We start from the raw sequence: 20,036 nt of genomic DNA on the forward strand, positions 1-20,036 counted from the left end.
CCTACTTCCGCGGGTTTTATACGGGCACCGGCCGAATCTTCTGGAATGACGCCGCCCTACGTCATGGCCCTGGAACGGTCTAGAATTCGCGCGCGTGACGTCACCGCCGGTACGTGCAGGGGGAGGAGCCTTTTCCCGCCCGCCACTGCCCGGCGCCTCAGGAGCGTGGGGGGGGGGATGCCGTGCCGTGCCGTGCCGTGGTGGGCGCGGCCTGGTGAAGGCTGAGGCGAGCTGGGGCGGTTGTTCTTTGCCTCCCCGTGAAGGAAGAGGCTCCTCCCTGAGGGGCGGTTTTCTCCGTCAGGTATCTCGGATTTTGGTCACTGAAGTACAAGTTTTTGTGGCAGCCTTCTCAGTTGGGGGCAGTTTTCCCTCCTTTCTTTGCTGTAAAATACATTAATTCATATCTGGTCTTTGGAGAGTCTGATGAACATCCTCATATGAGCTTTGCCGCTCCTGGGAAGTGAATGCTGCCTGCACGTTAGAAATTGCTCTCATTAGTTAATAGATTGGTTTTCTAATGCCTTGAGGTTTGTTTTTTTTTTTTTGGGGGGGGGGGGGGGGTGGTGTTTTAAAATTAATTGAGCTAGTGGCGTGCCCGTGCTCTGCATTAATTTGTTATTTGCACTTTCCTCAAGCTGGCCTGCCGAGAGTGAATAGAAAGCTGGGTTAGTTTTCATCTTTCTCTAGGTAACTGAAGGTCTCCAATTAATTATTTACTGTTCAGGTGAAAGGAGAGAACTGGTACTGCTATGGGAGCTGGGTAAAAGCATATTTTTTGAGAAAAAAACCAATGCTGAAAATGGCAAGTGGAGAATATAGAAAAGCTGTATGAACTGAGAACAGATTTTGTTCAAACTCAAGATGAGTAAAAATGCTTATGAGCTGTTTTTTATTCCAGGAAACAGTTCTTTGTTCCTGGAAACAGTTTTATAAAATAGGAGCATCTCCTGTGGTTATGATAACACAAAGGCTGCAGCTCTCTGTCAGCCACAGTACAGGTAAAAAGATGACCATGAAGAAAAGAACCCTGTTGCATTGTCTACCAGTGGGACATGGAGACAAAGAGAAGCGGGGGGGGGGGGAGGAGGGCAATGTGGGTTTTGAATGAAAAATAATTATGGTTTAAAGCTCTAGTGCCATTATAATGAACTCTTTACTGTATTTAAGGTAAATGCTATTAGAAGATTGAATTAGTTCAATCTGTTCTTTGTGTACTCCTGCTTATATTTAACCGTGTAGACTTAGTAAAAGAGGGGGAACTAATCTACAGGAAAAATAACCCAAAATAGTGATGAAAAGAGCAGTTGAAAACCATGAGAAAAAAATTAGTGTTGATAACCAGTTTTCTCTAAGCATAATTATCACCAGCTGAACATGTAAATCTGTTTTGCAATTGTGAAATTACATTGACAAGTAAATACCGATACTTATTTTTTTAAAATATTCATAGTAAGTTACTCTGTATACTTGTAGGCTTAGAACTATGTATCCCTTTTTTTAAGGGAAAAAACCAGTTTATTCTAATAATGGTCTTTACCTTAAAGACAAATTAGCTATAATCCTCTAGTCCTGAAGATAATATTACTGTTTAAGAAGAAATTATAAACCTGTTAATAACTGTGTAGTAGCTGAATGCTTCAGCAGATGTGAGGCTTTCAAAGCACATAATGAATTTTACTGAGAATTAAATTTCAAAGATCAATTTATAGTATGTTGTAAAGAGACAGTATGTAACTTGTGTGGGTAGAAACCCTCATGTAGGTATATGTAGATATTGGTAAATATAATATGAACTCAGACTCGTGGGTGGTTTCTTATTAGTAACAGTTGTTACCAGTAGTAACAGCCAAAACCTTGGCTGGTATGGATCTTTGCTTAAGATGATTGAGCATTCTACTTTGTTTACCTTCCTTTTATTTTTTAGAGGAACTATTAGGTTATATTTACTTTAAAATTCAGTATTTGTTTTCTCTGTCTTTGGTTCCAGTTGGTACAACCTAACTCCTTATTCAAAGAATTAGTGGGAAAAGTAGTAAGGGCTGGTGTTTTGGATTAGAAGAAAGGAGAGAGATCAGTCCATCAGTATTCTTTGAATCATCATCTGCATCTCCTGCACCGCTCTAGTCTGAGAACTGCAGATACCCGAGGAGAATATGGTACTTCTCTAGTTGTCTGAAGCAAAACATTTCCTATTTCTCAATACTGTATTTATGGACCAGAGTTGGAATACTCAGCAGCTGATTTTGCTAATCTAATTTGTCATAATTAGTAATAAGTGTAATACGGCCTTTAGACCCACAGACACATTTCTCAGCAATTACAGTTATAGTTCCTTTACTCAACCAATCTGGTGATCAAGTGTGTATATACTCAATTCTATTTGTTTTGCCTCAAGTCTGCGGTTGCTCCTAACCAGCAGTTGTTTACCCATTTCTCAGATGAACTCAGATCTTTTTCACTATTCTTTCCCTCCTGCTGCATGTAATACTATGAATCACCTTGTCACTTTTTACTTGCACAGTATCAAATTTGCATGTAGGTGTAAACAGGAAAACAGGCAGAGAATTTCTGTTCTCTGCAAGTAGGCAGGACTGGACTGGGAATGGGGAATAATTAGATCCTACTGCCTGTTTCATTTAACCACCTGAGGATTCTGCCTTTGGTTCTGAAATAGGTATTCCCACTGTTAGCACAAAACGAGTCAAAAACACTGCCTCCCACCTGGCCTTGGGAGCATACAGCTACTTTATATGCTACAAGAATTGTGCATTTATCTTTTAATCTTTGCTATATGAAATACTCATAGAATCTCCCTGTTTGTGTTTCTTTCCTACATCTGGCCATGTTACCTTCTCCCCTTAATCATGCCTTCTAAACTGGGAAGCTGTTTTTAGAAGCAGCACCCTGGAGACAGAGCTAAGAGTACAATCTGCTGAATTGCAGCTGCAGTTTCTTGTAGCACCCTTGATTTTTGTAAAGAACTTCCAAGAATAACTTCTATTACAAACACCTGGAAAAAAAAAAATCAGGAATCTGAGCGCTTGAAACTTCTGTCTGTTTTCAGTCACACTGAATTTGCATAAAGAGCTTCAGTTGTTCCTCTGGAAATCAGAATCACAACAGACTTTCCTTGGTGTTGAGCTGGATTCTTTAAGCACCAAAACCTGAACAGGTTTCACGATTTCTACAAAACTGTTAGGCAAACACCCTTTAATTAATATTTTTAATCTTTAAAAAGGCTATTAAATAATAGTTTCATGTAATGGACCTTTAATGGTACTGGAACTTTCTCCATAATTAATATCTGAAAAGGATGTTTTGTACAGAAACAAGCTCTTTGGAAAATCTTTTTGTCTGTGATGGAAAGCAAAAAATCTGTATCTGCAAGAAAATTTAAATGGTGGTATTTGTTTTGAGGTATTTCAGGGCAGTGTGTAGTGAGTGACTAGCATCTTTAGAAGGTTTTTCTGAGGCAAGTTTTAATTAAAATGTGCAACAATCTGTAGTAATTAATTTTAAGTTGTAGTAACACGGAAGGAGTAAGAAAGACCTGTTTTTATAGTAGAGTCTTGATTGGTTAAAGGCTGGGCATCTCTAAGTGGCTTGGGCCTGTAGAAAATTTGACTGTAAATACGACTGGATAAATGAAAACCTATAGGTAAATCTGAAAATACAAGTTACTTAGAGTCGAAGACAATCTTTTCCTCAGAAAAGAAGCAGGGAAATTGTTTCTAGACATGCCTGTCCTCAGACCAACTGTTGTGATCTGACAGGATGTTCTGCCTATCCAGTTGCTCAGAAATAGCTGCCTCTTTCTCCAGATGTGTATTCACAGCTACCTCCCCCCCCCCCCCTTATGATTCTCTTCGTTAATTAGTACAAACTGGTAGTTACAGGCAAATCTAAGATGCTTTTGTTATTGGCGCTTGGACTGAAGCTTTGCACAAACTAAAATCTGTGGTTTTCTCTATATTGTTGTGGAACAATTCCCTAGAAAGCAGAATGCATTGTTTAGAAAAGGAAAATTAAATTCCTGTTATTGTGGCATGGTCAATGAGAGAAAACATTTTTACAGAAAGGTTACTACTGGCAATTTTGTGAAATATTAATATATGCAGCTGGTTATGCTTGTGGATAGCAAAGTGTTTCACAGGATAAACCGTGCTTCACCTGACAAATGTACGTGAGGTAGTCTTGTTGCTTTTGCCTAGAAATGCCGATTTGAGTATGGACAAACTCTCTTCAGTTCTGCAAGTGTGGGGAGACGTGGCTAGGGGTGAAAGTTGTCCTTCTTCTAATCTGAACTCCTTCATTAGAAATGAATTAATATAACAAGTGTATGTGAGCGTTTAAAAAGATGTTGCTTGCCTGGGGCTTTTCGTTATGGAATCTGCCCTCAGGATCTTCTCCTTGGCCCAAGCTAGCATAAATTTGTTGGTCTTTAAGGTATGCTTTGAGACTCATTTGTTTACTAAGACTTAATGGAGGCATAGCCACAGTAATATTTGAAGACATGCTTGGATTTAGAATTTTGCTTAAACCCTGAAGCCTACTCTTGTTTAAGAGAAACTGTGGAGTTCATTATGTTTTTATTACAGCTATAACATTTTAGAGGCCCAAATTCAATCATTTATTCTAAGAGAAACTAGGGGGGGAAAAAAAAGCATGAATGTATTTTGTGTGGAAGCTGTATGTAATCACAGTAAATGCAGTTAACAGCCATTCAGGAACATAGCAGATAGAGGGCTACAAATAGTAGCCAGCTGAAAAACTGCCAGGCTTTAAGAGGACTGATCTGAAATAACAAAAAAAGAGTTGAAGTAGAGCCATTTGTGTAAGTAAATGTAACAAAGCCTTTGAAATAGAAACTGCAAAGACACTAGATATTTTGCTGGTCATTGTTGTGTGGTAGGTTTTTATTGTTTTTAGACTCAGTGCTAGGAATCCTGAATAACAATAGAGGTATCAGTTTAACATCATGCTTGTACCAAAAAGCATTGCTTTACACTGAGATGTTTGTTATCATTTACATGATTTTTTTTTTTTTAAGAAGTGCCAATCACACAGAGTTGTTTTGTTATATGAATCAGCAACCTGCTTAAACTAACTGGGACGAACAGCAAGGAGCATCCAGAATTAGCATACTCCTCCATTCATTTTAAATAAATACAAGTTTTATGGCGAAACAAGCATTCTTGCCTTACAGTAAAGAAGGAGGGAGTACATAGCTATGGGCAGTTTCACGTTGCCATAGTGGCATTGTGAATTGAACCTGAAACATCCTGTCCCAATCATGAAGGGGTGCCATGTACTCCACCCACGCTGAGGCTGATCTGCGCTTTGCGCTTCTCTTGGTTACTGACCTTAGTAACAACATCGCTTTGTTTTGGCCTCTGTAATACTTTTGTTTGGGATCTTGTGACATTGCAAGCTTGTAGTGACCGTGTCTTCAAGTCCTAAGTATCAGTTGCTAATTCCTGAAAGATGCCAATCATAATTGTAGAGCAAAGGACGTGAACAGTACGTGAGCTTTATTTGCCTCTTAATTTCCTTCAGAGCTTTGTGAGCCTGTCAATGCCCAGAAATCTTAACTTGTAGCGGGGAAAAAGCAGCCCATCCCACTGCAAGAATTCAGTCTGAGTCTAGTGCAGTCTTGTGCAAGTTGCATGCAGGTCGCTATAGGTGTAGAAGAAAAGGACCATACTAATAGCATCATGTAAACTACAGCGTGTAAAAATCATTTGAAGGTGAGGATCATTCCTTACTGAACTCTACGTAAGTTGTAAGCCTCGTTTGTCAGGGTTTATTACTTGGAAATGTTGTACCAGAACTACAAAGGCAAATTCTGTGTAGAACTATTTCTTAGAGCATGATGTTCATAAGTCTAGCGTTAAAATGACAGGAGTGTTTGTAGCTGACAGTTTCAGGACACTTACAGTTTAGCACAATCATGTCAGTTTTCTATTACAGTCCAAGAATACACAGTCCAAAAGCAACTCTTCTCCACCAGTCCCCCCGATAAATTCCCCTTGCTTCACAGCCTGGCTGTCCTGCAGCCACTTTTGTTACTGGGGGGAGGGATTTAGCATTGGAGAATTCTTGACTGCATCAAAAAAATTTTCTACCCACCAGTTAGTTTAAGGAAGATTATATGAAAAAAAATATAATCCTTTCTAAACACAGTATATATAGAAGGGATGTGTATTTGAGGTTTTCTGCTTATTTGCTGAAAGTACAAGTTTTAGAGAATTAACAGCCATTTTCCTTCCATGAGACCAGCCTACTACCTAGCCACTCAACACCCAAGATGCAACCCAAGCAAGGTAATTAGTGGTTGTCTGATTTGATTCCTTCATGTAACATAGCATGTAAAACACTTTAGATGACCAGAAGAAGAAACAAACAGGGAGATTTCTTGCAACAGAGTTTAATCCTGTTTTTTCTTTATGATATTTCTGGAAAGTTAGTTGTAAGCCCATGGAAGATACCTAGCAGCTTTCTGAGAAGAATCATCGGAACAAAGGGGGAATTTGTAGAATTATCCCACAATGAAGGAACTAAATCAATCCTGACAAAAAATGAATTTTAGCTGCATAAGATGACACATTTTTACCATTGAAATATCCCCTGTTCTGTGTTCAGGTATTTTCAAAGCAAGTTTTTGGTGTGAGAATAGACCTCTTAGAATCCCACTGCAAGGTTTGCTTTATTTTCCTTTCATTTCAAGTTGCGTTGTTACCTTTAGGCATTTGGATGTGGTGCAAGCTACTTTGGAATAAAATTCACCTCTTTCTAGTCTTACATTTTTCTAATCACTACAGGCTGTCTTTGTACCACTAAATAAAACATTCTAGATCGTGTTCTCTGGCTCTGAAGGCAAATGGCATGGCACAGCTTGCATCCCTCTCTTCCTCCTCCATAAAGACGATGTCTTTAGCATTGTCTCCCAGTAACAGCGCCTGGCCTGGGTTATCCCCTGGTGTAGGGAAATGCCAGTTTGCACAGACCAAAACTGTCCCAGGGAAGGTGCTCACAGTGGGTGGCTTGAGCCGTTCCCTGGATCTTTTTTGTGTAGTTGTATAGAAGTAGCCTAAGTAGCTAAACTAGACTTTGTTACATCCTGGGAAATAATTTGTTGAGTCATGTGTAGAAACTTCTACAGTGTATGATAGGCCTGGGTTGGTGAAGTTGATGAAGTGCTGGTGTAGTTGTGATGCTGGAGGAGGTGCTTGGCTGTTGCAGTACTGGGTTTCGTAGGTATAATTGACTTGAAGGCATTTCCTAATGCAATTAATCTGCATTTTTTTTTAAGAAAATAACTTCATTGAGTGGTTTTTTTTTTTTTGAAACTAGAGTTAATAAAATTACAATTGCTTCAACTTCTGTGAACAAATTTGTTGGAAATCTTGGCAAAAGAAAAGATTTGCATCTTAAAGCGTTGTTGACTCATTAAAATTCTTCTCATGGATAATTAAAGAAAACTGAATTAAAAGGAAAGCTTAACAGTAAGCAGCTCACAGGCACTGCGACATTTCAAGCATGTTAAAATCAGAAAGAAATAGCTTTTGTAGCTGTAGTCTCCTCCTCTTGTATTACGTGTTGGTTTTTTTAACAAATAACCAGTTACTGTTGGCTTCTTCAGTTGTCCAAGTAGCTTATTTATGCCTGACCCGCACAGTTCTTCAGCATATTTGTGACCAGCTGTAGAGGGTTTGTCAGCATGCCTAACAGTGGAGAGTCTCTTACGAAAAAATTACAAGATGAAAATGCAATGAATATTTCAGAAAGCTATGAAAATGGGTAAAGTAGCTTGAGCATTTCTGTTAACAAACTGATTTACCAATTCTTTACAACTTAAACTTGTCTTCCACTACTGTGCAGATCCACAAGAACCTTGTCTGCGTAATGGTGTCTCTGCTATCTAATGCGGAATAAGGTGTATGTTTTGAGGCTAGCATGAGAGAAAAGTGTAATGATTCTAAATGGATTTATTCTCCTGTGCTAACTTCTAGTTTGGCATTAAACCTAATAGCATCATTCAGTATGGAGTACGTTGCTTGTATCTTGTTTGCATATATCTAGTTGTATCGCGTTCATTTTATAGCACAGAGGCTCTTAGCCCCAGAAGCGGGCTCAGTAGAGGTTGGTGTATAACTGTTCTGACAAGAGGTATGTTTAGCCTCCTGTGGCTCAGCTGCTCACAGCTTAGCAAAAATACAGAATGCTAGCGGAAAATAGTGGTAAGCTCTTTTGCTTCGGTATATTAAATGATTAATGGCTTTTCAACCATGTGGTGAGATTATAGACATTCTCAAATACCTGAAAATAGAAAATTTCAGACAGTCAAGAAAAAAACAGCCGATGCTCCTGTTCACCTCCCTTCACGTGTCTCATGGTAAGAGCGGCACTGAAGACTCCAGAAGTTCACTACCAGTTGCTCTGCACTTATTACAATGCATATAACGTACTTGGAATGGACTTTCAAAAATATGCTAGCTGCAGCCATGGAAGTAGATGGCTCTTCCTTCCTGAATTTGAGGGAATAATCCTTAGGTGATAATTGGCCTTTGTGGTTGAGCATCTTTCCATCAAAGGCAACAGAACTTAACCAGGTAACCCATATCTTAGAGCACGGACTGGGGGACTTCTTTTTTAGAAGAGATTGGCTTAGGGTTTACGCTATGTTTTTTTTTCATGTAAGATAACCCTACTGGTTGCAGTCTTCTTTCTGTCCTAGGCAGCACAAAATAGAAAAATACTTTCTTTTTTCCTGTTACTCCCTCATGGGAATGGTTAGAGAAAGCTCCGCATCTCTAGAATTTTTGGAAATACCTATTTTAAGAATAAACATCACATCTCATAGGAATTATTTTAACTTCTGATTATAATAAGTTTGTCAATATTGCTGAGTACTAATTATCCATTCCCAGAGACTGAACTATTGTATAAGGTAGATAATTACTTTTCTGTTAAGTTAAATCTAACTGCACCTCTGTTTAGGTAACAACTTGTATGTTTTATCACTTGGAAGATTTGCTTGACCCTTTCAGGTAAACGGTTTGTTAGGATCACTTTTATCATAATGGTTTCTTTTCTTCTGGGCTTTGTAATCCTGGATAAGCATCATTAGGAGCAAACTGTAGACTTAACATTTTTGGAAAAGAAAAAGGTTTAAGAAATCTTTGAAAGCTTTTGAATGTTTTGTTGTTCTTACTGCTTCTGGAGTCCTAATGCAGTTAATACTAGAATTTTCTTTTCTTTTTTTGTTTAATCTGTCCGAAGATCATAAAACAGTATTTGACTTGTGATTGCTATAGGTATATGTACACACTGACTCATGAAAGTTAGGATTTTGCTAAATGAGTAATAATGCCTCTATTTTGGTTCATGCATGCTGCTATTTGTGGCATGCATAAGCAAAACAATGAAGTTTCCATGTTTTATTTATTAAAAAAAAGCTCAAAGAGAATTTATATATATGTGGTTTGCATCTACTGCAAACAGGAAATTTAAGCTTCCTGCATTAGAAAGATGCTTAGCATTTGCTTTGTTTCTGAATTTCTAGTGAAAGAATATGACAGATACTAGAACTCCAAAATACTTTTGATGCATTCAAAGTCCTTGGCATAATTACTTCTTTGTTAGTTTTTTGAAGAAGTCACGGCATGTTGTCCTGTTAAATAGTTGTTTACCTGGTGTGGTTTGAAGTTAGGTAGCAAACTTTATATACCTCTTTTGGTATGCTGGAAGTAGGATTCCAGATAGAAGGAAGGAGACAAAGAAAATTCTAGCAAAATGGAAAGAGGAAAAGAAGATATTTTATAAGGCTGGAATTGAATCTGTGTGACCTAAAAAAATGAGGAAGAGATGAAATAATGAGTTCTGTGTGACCTAACTTTGCTGCACTCTGTGCAAATAGCCCTGCAGAGGCAGCTACTGGAAGATTTCAGTTTCAGGACTGGGGTTTTGCTGTGTGGGGGAGAACAGAGACAGAAAATCTGTACCAAGGTCAATGAAGGGTTGTAGTACACTTTAACTGCTGAATAGAGCCTTTTTGGGGGGGAATAAAAGAAGGCTGAATACATTGTTCATTCCTTCCCATTCACCCACATAATTCTCAGCTATCTGTAAAACTGGTCTGCTCACCAAAATAAATGGCCTGATTTTTGAGGTTATTTAGTCATAACAAAAGAAAAAAATACTGTGGGTTTTTTTAAATAAAGAAATAGGCTTTACTAGAAGATGTGTGCCAACTGTGTTATGGTGAAATAGGTCTCAACTGTTATCTTCAGAATTTTGTTCTTTATTAAGCGTTTATGTTGCTTTTAGATGTACCTTTGTGTGGGAAGAAGTTAGATGAGTAATTTGAGAAAGACTGGTTTCTTGTGCACTGTGAAAAGCAAACTGATTGTTGAATCAGCTGACCCTTTTTGCAAGAGTAGGAACACGTCTGGGCTGATTTGTGGCCCTCTAAAAGTTTCATAAGAGCATGAAAACTAATTAAAACCTAAATCTAACCTGTTCTTTGAGGACAGAGGTAAATTTGAAATAGAACAAGGAATGAGTATATTATAATGCCCCAATTTAAATAGAGGAGTAATTAGTAAATAAGATGACCAGTCGTAATGGCAGCAATGTTCCTGTAAAGGACCACGAGGACCTCTTGTGACTCTTCACTGTGCTCCTTAATGTAGGAAGAATCATGCATGTAATACAAAATTAGGGTTTAAAGAACTAATATTTTGTGTCGTTATAGTGGGTTTTTTTCCTTGATGCCGTAGAAAACGAGAGAACATCTTTAAAATGTCTTGGGTAACAATTCATAGCTCCTCAGAGTCTGGAGATGTAGTATTTGCTACTTGGCTGTTTATGTGCTGGCCACAGATTTCTGTTCAGCTGCTGAGCTATCAAAGCCAAATGGTACTATGTTGCTACGTTGATTTAAGTCAGAGTGACTTTATTGTCTTTGTGTAGAATGCTAGCACAGGCTCATGATTCTAAATTTATTGTCTTGCGCTCCCTCCTACAACCTTTACCCAGAGCTCTGTTTTAAAATACTGGATTCAGCATTTGCAAGATACGTGGGGAATTGGGAAAGGATTACTCATGAATGGGATCCAGATGAAGATACTTAGTTTACGAAGTTTCTAGGCGAACTGCCAGGATCGTTAAAGTTTTCGGAGGTACCCATAGGTAATTTAAGCCATTGCTTTTTGCTGCCAAGAGAACTGTCAGATGATTACTTAATGATTCCATCTTGAATTCAAATACACCAGTGAGCTGTTGAAAATGCCTAACACCCAATGAAAAGTATTTTGGAATGTGCAGATGTAGACCCAAGACATACTAACAAAAGCAGCTCTAATGTAGATTAAGGCTGATGGAATGTATATATCTGGATTGTCCTGGAGAACATGTAGAAAAGCTTAGGGGAAAAAATTATTTCCTATTGTTAGAACAGAGAGATTTAGGACATTTGTCGCAAAGAATGAAGCAGCAGAAGATGCATGCTGATTGGAAGAAGCATTTTTTTCGTCTACTGTATTATGGATTGCTTAATTAATCAAACCACCCAGCTATAGGAGTTTAGAGATTAAATTCACCCTGTCATCCTGAGGAGAAGCAAGCAGGGAAAGATGAAAACAATTTATGAAGAAGTTCTGCCTTGGGTAAAAATGCATGTTTTCCTGTTCAGGCTATTCTTTTGTATTAAATAAAATTTGTGTTTAATGGTTAGGAAAGTCAACTCAACAAAAGCGTATGAGAAAAAAGTACTTGTGCGAATGGGGATTTGCGCACCTTGCTCTCCAAGATAAACAGCTGCATATTACAAAATATTTCTTTGGGCAAGGCAAGCAGAGAAAGGAGTTTAATTGTAAGGCAGAGACTGTGTTGTGAGAAATATGTAGTAATATGCTTACTGTCACTTGAAGGTAGCCTGGTGGGTGAGCTTGTAAATTATATGCTCAGAGGAACAGTGAAGCAGATGAAGGAGCTGCACTGCTTTGGATCATCACAGTGTGAGCAAAACACAAGTGGGCCTTCCTGAAAGCCACTGAGTCTGGAAGCCATATTCCCAGGAGAAGCTAAACAGATTGCTTTTTGGAAAAGCACGTAAGTGACAGAAATTGCATGCATTGAACAGACACTGTAACTGAGTATTCCCTCTTTATTGGCTGCGTTCTTTGTTATGGACAATCTGCAGATAATTTATTTGGAAGGGAAGAAAGAACACAAGTCCTGCAATAGCTTATAATAAAGCTTTGGAAGTTAAGCAGGCATGAACTGCACTAACATGGTTGACCATAGCCTTAGCTTTGCACGTTGAACATATAGCTTACTCTTCTAAAAGTAGGCATCACATTAATCTCAACTTCTCTGGTGATACATGAATGTGGTATCTTCAACAGTTAATGTTTCCCGTACGTTAAACCAGAAGAAAATTCATTAATAAAAAATTTTCATTATATAATGAGCTGATGCATATGGTACAACATTATCCAGGAACAAGGTGAGAGTCGAGAAGCTATGTAATGGGAGAAGCCTCTGTGTTAGAAATACCAGGAAAGGGAGGAGGAGATGATACCTTTGTCTTGAATCCAAACAGCTTAAGTCTGGAAGCTAAGGTAGGATACTCTGGCTGAATACATAGACTGAACTATTGACTGTTATAATTGCACCCAAAAAATCCAAAACACAACACACCCCACCACCCCCCAACCCCCCCCCAAATTTGTTTAAACCTTTGTTGCGAATGTGATTTCCAGACTTTAGGTACTTTTATTTGATACAGGTATTTGAAGGGTTGTGACTAGATACCCTGAAATCCAAAGAAATACCTTGTGCTGAGTGATGTATTAACAGTATACATATATAGTTATCATTTGATAAACTGCTTATTTTTGCAAGTTTATACAAAGACTTTGGGGTTTTTTTAAATTCTAATCACCCCTGTAGAGGGCCAACTGATAAAAATTTAACATTACAAAGCTACAGGAGTTGAACGATAGTGATAAAGAATAGGAATACAAAAAGGTGTCTGTTCATTTGCCCCTATATATGACAAGTTTAACAAATAACTTCCCCCTTAAATCTCATGATAATATAACTGTTGCATAACAGTGGTTGTATTCTGTTGGTGCAATTTGTGATCTTAGAAATCGCTCTGCAGAATTAAGGCCAAAATATGTTCAACCCAACAACATAAAGTTCATAGTTTTTAAATTTCAGAGGAAAGATTCTAACCTAACTATACAGGACAATCACTCTACTCTGTGAGGCTTATTAAAGTGAGAATTTCTGTAAACCATTTTGGATCTCAATAGAAATCATCAGTTCATTATCATATTAAATACTGACTGTAGATTCTTTTCAGTTTAATTCTTAGTATTTTGACAAGATTTTACTCTAAGGAGAGAATTCAGAAGATGGCAAATATCTGACCATATTTGACCTAGAATATGAGCTATAAGCAGAAATTCCAATTACTGGAGAAGGAAGTGTAGAGCTTGTGGAAGGAAAAGGCCAATTCCAAAGTCCTTTGAAACTAAAAAATTACGGAAATTGGTATCACAGCAAGTAGTGCTGTTAATCAGAAACTCAGTATCATTATGGTAACAGAAAAAAACAGGTTTTCTAATGTGTAACTTCAGGAAAAGAGCACTGACATTTCGTAATGATAAAAGTAGAGAGATTTAGCTGTTACGTGTAGTTTCTGTAGTTATGATGAGAAATGCTACTGTATTTATTGGTTTTCATCAAATACACTTAGTTAAAAAAAGTAATTGCTATGCCAGCAAATTCAGATTGGATGCTTTGCTTCTGGTGAATCATCACCAGGACTGTCAGGTACATCAGTCATTATTTTAGCATTGTGATACCAGTCGCACAGGCATTACTTCCACTGGTTTGCAAAGATAAAACTCACTATAGAGCTTTCCAAGAGTTACAGTCTTGGAAACAAAGAAGGAAAGGAGGCTTTCCCTTTGTTAATCCAGTATAGAGTATGTTCAAATTCTTGCTTTTTAGGTTGGCCTGATGGGTGAGAACAGCTTCAGTACGATATAGCATCTAACTGGCGCTAAGTAGCGATGATAGCTGCCAGTGAGTTGTGCTAAGTTAGGATTTGCCCCAAAGCTCTGGATAAGCCAGTCAATCTGAGCGTGCTGTGCCTCTGTCTCGGGTGAAGGATGGGTGTGCAGCAGGTGAAGTTGTATTTGATAGAATGGTACCTTGAAATTCAATCCAAAATCACATCAGGAAATATTGTCATTCAAAAACCACTCCTGCTAATGGAGTTATACAGAAGTATGCTTTGTTTAGTTCTAATGGGTAATGTGACTGCAGTTTGTTCTAATTGGCTTGCTAAAGTGACCTCAACTGTTAAATTCTCTGTGTGTGCTTCGTAGAGGTTTTTGCGTATTACCTTTGGGATCATAAACTTTTTTGAAGCGAAAATCGGATGTAGAAAATCTCCTTTTAAGCTGGTAGTTGGATTTTGGAACATGCTGTCCCTGCACTAATAACATTAATAATTTATGCAGAACTTCAGCCTTAGTAACGAATTCAGCAGCCAAAGTCCAAATCTCCAACGCATTTTGGTTTTGCTGGGGCATCTCACTGCCAAACCGTAATTCTGCAATGTATTTTCTCCTTGCTGCAGTATGCTCATTAAGCTCTCGATCAAGCAGTCCCACAGAGTTCTGCTCAGTTCAGTCTTACTTGAAAAATTCCAGGTAACATAACCATTTTTGGCTCTTTACTTAGCTTTTGTTAGGAGTTATAACTTTAAAAAATAAAAGTAACAGCATCACAAACATATTCTTTCATTCAGCAAGAATGGTTCTGAATAGACACAAGAAATTGTTGATGGAAGAGAAAATTTTCTTAGTTGTAGTTTTAAGTGCAAAACCCCCTCCAACTCTCAAATTGCTTAGTCCATAGAGGCAGCTAACAACTACTGTGCACGCAGCATTACTAACTGTAACGCTCCTGAAGATGTTAGATGCATAGAGCTCCTCATACAACACTTGCATGTTGAAGCATTACCAGAGTAAGTCCAGAAGTTCAGACTTGTTGGTTGAGTATTTTTCTATTAAGGAAACATAATATAAACTGAACACAGTATCCAATAACGGTTGGATGAGAATAAAGCAAACTAAAGAGATTTTTATCTAGGAAAAGTCATTAATGATGATTATTAAAAGTTTTAAGTAGCCTCATAGGAGGCTCTTTTGATATGTTACTAATCAGATCTGTTCTCTTCTGAGAGCTTTTTTGCTATTCATTTTTGGCAAGAGTAACCTTCAGTTATCTTTTGACTAAGGCTTTATTTTTTTGGTAAAAAAATAAAAATTTAAAAAGCTTTAGTGTTCAAAAGATATTTAAAGGAAAAGATTGCACTAGATTTCTAAAGATCAAATGTAGTTTTTCTTTAAAACAGGAGAAATTTCAAGACCTATTAAGTGTTTTGTGATGGCAGACAAGCATACAGTTTTAAGTTACTTCAGATGTTTTGGTTTTATTTCCAAATATGTCTTCCTGGTCCATCATTCTGTCCTTGCAATCCTACTTCATTAAGTCACCATTTTCCCATGTATTAAACACAGACTTACCTTTCAAAATGCAGTGTAATCCCCCCCCCATGTTTAAATTACTGTTTCTCAGCAACATCCGCCTTCACTAAGCCAGCGACTATTTTCAGAGCCTAACTCTCTGCTTATCAGACAAGCCTTTTCATGTTTTGTCCCATTATGCCATTAACAAGAGAGGAAATATCCTCACAGGCAAGATTAATGATGACTTCTCATTTTTCTTCGGCTGTGCCTCTGCTCTGTGACACAGAGATCTGCAGCGTAGTAGTAGCAAGGGAGGAAATGAACTGCAATTGTCACTGCTGATGACTGAAGAATTACAGACTCTGCTAAATTCTTGTAAAAGGGATCCAGCTTGGTTAAGGCTTTCTTAAAGTATGATTTCATTATTAATAACAACAATAAATTCTAGGAGCGTCCTACATATAGTTGTTCTACAAAATGTAGTTGTTAATAGGAAATAGGAAATGATGTCTGACGTAGTGTTTGGTCCTACTGTTCGCTGCCTGACACTGCTGTGTAAAAAAACCTGCTTTTGAAGATGTTATTTGAAAGCTGGGAAGGGCATTGTTTGGACTTTCTTTTCCTGTGTTTTGAGTTAATTTATTACCATGTGGAGGGGAAGGACTTCCTGAGCTTCATTCAAGACTCTTCTGTTGTACCTGTTGAGAGGGAATGAAGGTAATCCAAACTTGTTCTTGGCCTCTGAAGGCTGCTGATTCCTACCCCTTGTTCTATTAAATGAAGTCAGCTAAATTAAAAAATCTGCATGCTGCTATTCATGAATAATCTGCAGTGCATTGCTTTATGCAGTCAATAACTTCTAAATTCTTAATTGTTTAGATATTTTGCTCATATAATCCTTTGCAGTCTGTTACCTTACAGACTTTCTGATTTCGAGTTTATATTATCTGTGCTTTAAACTTTGTCTGGTTAACGTAAGCCAAGAAAGGTTAATTTCATCCATGTGATAATGATAATTTGTTGCTTTGGTGAAGTTTTTGACAAACTTTATTATTGGTATTAGGAACTAGATCTTTTCCTAGCCACAAACAACAGCAATAAACCCCCTAACCTTAGAGCTTCAACAGGTGTCAACAGTGACAATTCACAAGGTATTGTAATATTAGTACAGTGGCAGTATGGTCAAGGTTAAGATTGACAATTCATTCTTTATACTTGCATGGTTCATGGCCTCTCTGTCAAGATTCAAAATTAGTGTCTCCATCTGGTTTAGTGAATGATGGTGAAACCTAAAGTCCACTGTATGAAATAAGAATTCCACATCTGTGGAGTGAAGGCATTTCCCTGTTTAACCTGATTGTAGTGGAGTTTGCAACAAAGAGGCAAAATGTTCTTTGTTCCTCCGAGCTTTCCATTTTCTCCTGTTTGTATTTGTAAGTGCTTGCAAGCTGTGGGTTTTGTCTTCCCTTGGATATATTGTATGTTGATTGTAGTGGATCCTACTAGCACTCCTGGATAACTTTTTAATAGGTATATTTTCTTGTAGAACCCGTACAGATGCACAGACTGTCTGCAGAGATTTGCTGCCTCATTTGGAGGAGACCCAAGGTGAAGGCATAGAGCTAACAGGTAGGCATGTGAAAGATGATCCTTGGAAATTTGAGCTCTTTTTAGAATTTTTTTAAGGTAATTTTTGTGTCTGTTCTAGCAAGTTATGGCTGACAGTTTTTCAGGGCTGGGATAAGGAGAAGCAGCCAAAAATAAAATTTAACTGAAGTGTATCAGGGCAACTGAAAAATTTTCAGGAGCGTTCTGTAAACTTGCAGGAATTCAGTAGTTTCTCCCAGTTTTTTTTCTGTATTTGAGATGATTACTAGATAAAAGTGAAAAATAGCCTGATCCCATGGAAAATCGTACCAATTCTTGTGCTACCTTTGGCATCACAGCCTACCTGCCAGCTGTCAACGACTGAGGATTTGGCATACTGTGTAATAGCTGGAGGCTGTAAAAGAATATCTATACTTTGATCAGTTCTGTGTTGCATTGTAGCATATGCATACTACTGTAATTTTAAACCAATTGCGGTGGTAAATTAACCTAGCTGTGCTACCATGTGGCTTAAAGGAGTTTATTAGCAGAACTTTCCAAGGGTCTTTGGAAGGCTTGCAGCCCTGAGGGAGCTCCCTGTTGCCTTGGTGAGGCTGCTCCTGGTATCTAAATTTGCTCATTTAAACAGGGAATATTTGTTCTGTGAGACAATTGGAGCAATGACTGGAAGTGGAGACTGAAGAAATAACAGATCTGTGTAGGATTCTCCTGTGCAAACTTTATACATATGTATAAATACATACCTGTATACATACATATATATTTATTTTAAAAAAGGTAATTCTGGATATGCAATAGGTTTCTTCCAAGAAATGAACTGCTAGCAATTTGCTTTTTGTTTTTCAGTTAGCAGGAAATAAATCTGGGTGGATAAAGGTGATAACTACCTTCTGTTTTCAAATTTTCAGGGTATTTTATTGAACTGGTTGGGACACACATTGTATATGTACATTATTACTGAGGCTGTGATTCTGCAGAATACTTGTTTGTGTGCTTGTGAAGGCTCTGACCTATTTTTCTGAGAATTTATCTGGGACACTGGTTATTGCTGTCAGCTATCTTCCCTGCTTTTCTCCCAGAGGTTGCTGTTGGATGCAGTTTAGAGTAATGTGCTGGGCTGTAAACCACAGTGCTCCAGAAGGAATGCACATGCCATTCAGCCACTCCTGCAGAGGTGACCACAACCTCTGGAAGAAAGGTGAGGTGAACAAGTGAGGGTAAAAGCTGTTCCATCATAATTTTTCTGCAAACACAAGTCACACCCCAGCCATTTTAATTACGCAGTCCCTTTGTGTTTAGATATGTTTCTAAGTTGATGAGTCAGGAGCTTATGATTTAAGTTACGCTTTGTCTTTTATTTGACTTTGGGAATCTGTGGCACTACTTGTTATCCATTTAAATGAGAAGCAGCGTTTGGCTTGGAAACATCACACACCTATGCAGATGCTGAGTGGTAAAGTGAGGACTGAATGTCGAAGACTTCTCCCAGAAAAATCTTTGGGGAGAACGAAGCTCAGTGTCTAGTTGCAGTGGGTCTGCTTTGTGTATCAAGAGAAAAGAAGGAGATTCTGATGTTTTCTAGTTGTGCAGAACTGTCTCATTTGATAATTGATGTCTTCTGCAACCTCAGGAGTAATTTGTCTAATAAAGATGGCAGATTATTCTAGAAATTTTTCCCCATTTTTTTTGTTCCCACCAATGTATAGAAGCTCATTCCTGTGGAACCAGGCCAGATTTTGGTTTTCCTAAAGCGTATGTAAATCCAGAGTAACCTTACTGTTGGCAGCTAACGTTATATTGGCTTAAACCCAGTGTAAAGTTAAAAGAGATCTAATTCGTGCCGGTTTTATACTGATGGAATTTTTATACTAATGGAATTAATGGAATTTTTATACTAATGGAATCGCAAAATAACTTACATTGGAAAAGACCACTGGAGGGCAACTAGTCTGGCTTTCTGCTTATAGGAGGGCTCCTGGCTTTGTTCAGCTGAATTTTGAAAACCTCCAAGGATGCAGATTCCACAGCCTCTCAGTCCCTCTTCTTAGGCTGAGTCACCTGCGTTGTAAAATTATTTTTCTTTGTCTAGCAAGAATTTTCCTTGCTGCAGCTCATTTCCATTGCCTCTTGTTCTTCTGCTGTGTGCCTCTGAGAAGAATCTGTTGTCTTTGCAGCACCCCTTTCAGTCTGTGGCAGACTGCAGTTAGATTCAGTCTTTATCTTCTCTTCTTCAGACTGAAGAAACCAGTCTCCTTTAGGGGCTTCTCATACATGGTATGCTCCAGGCCCCTGACCATCTGGGAGGCCCTCTTCTTCTGGCCTTGCTGCAATTTGTCAGGATCTCTCTCTTGTACTAGGGCTTCCGAGGTTGCAGATTGCTTCAGGTGCAACCTCATGAGTACTGAGTAGGGGGAAATAATTGCTTTCTTTCCTAGCCATAATCTTGCTAATGCAGCCCAGGATGTAGTTAGCCTTTATCTCCACTGGGATGTATGACTGACTCACATTCAACTTGTCCACGAGGAACCACAGAGGTTTTTTTGATGAGCTAGCTGGCATCCAGTCTGTGCTGTTTCATGGGGTTATCCTACCCCAAGTGCAAGACTTACGTTCACCCTTGTTGAGCTTTGAAGTTTGTCAGCCCGTTTTGCCGAGGTCCATCTGAATGGCAACCCTACCTTTTGGCATGTTGGCCAATTTGCCAAGTTTGCTGTCATCTTTGAAGCTGGTGAGGTTGCGTTCTATTGTCCAAGACAATAATGCAGTCATTAAATAGTATCGTTCTCAGGACTAACCCCTGAAGAATGTTGCTTGTAATTGACTGCTAGCTAGACTTAGAAATGTTGACCACTGTTCTGGATGACTAATTAT

At 38.3% G+C, this 20,036-nt stretch overlaps 1 protein-coding gene across 4 annotated transcripts in view; it reads left to right on the forward strand.

Moving 5' to 3' along the window:
- Positions 1–4: 4 nt before the first annotated feature.
- ACSBG1 (acyl-CoA synthetase bubblegum family member 1) overlaps positions 5–20,036 on the forward strand; it is a 43,843-nt gene continuing 23,811 nt past the window's right edge. For 2 of the 4 annotated variants that reach the window (XM_075765079.1, XM_075765083.1), the window contains exons 1-2: positions 7,667–7,800; positions 17,104–17,186. In XM_075765079.1, coding sequence (XP_075621194.1) covers positions 7,721–7,800; positions 17,104–17,186 — 163 coding nt within the window. In that variant the 5' untranslated portion in view covers positions 7,667–7,720. The other 2 variants (XM_075765081.1, XM_075765082.1) reach the window with 2 other exon arrangements.

The sequence above is a fragment of the Balearica regulorum genome, chromosome 12 (assembly GCF_011004875.1).
Source record: "Balearica regulorum gibbericeps isolate bBalReg1 chromosome 12, bBalReg1.pri, whole genome shotgun sequence".
In the NCBI taxonomy this organism is placed as follows: domain Eukaryota; kingdom Metazoa; phylum Chordata; class Aves; order Gruiformes; family Gruidae; genus Balearica; species Balearica regulorum.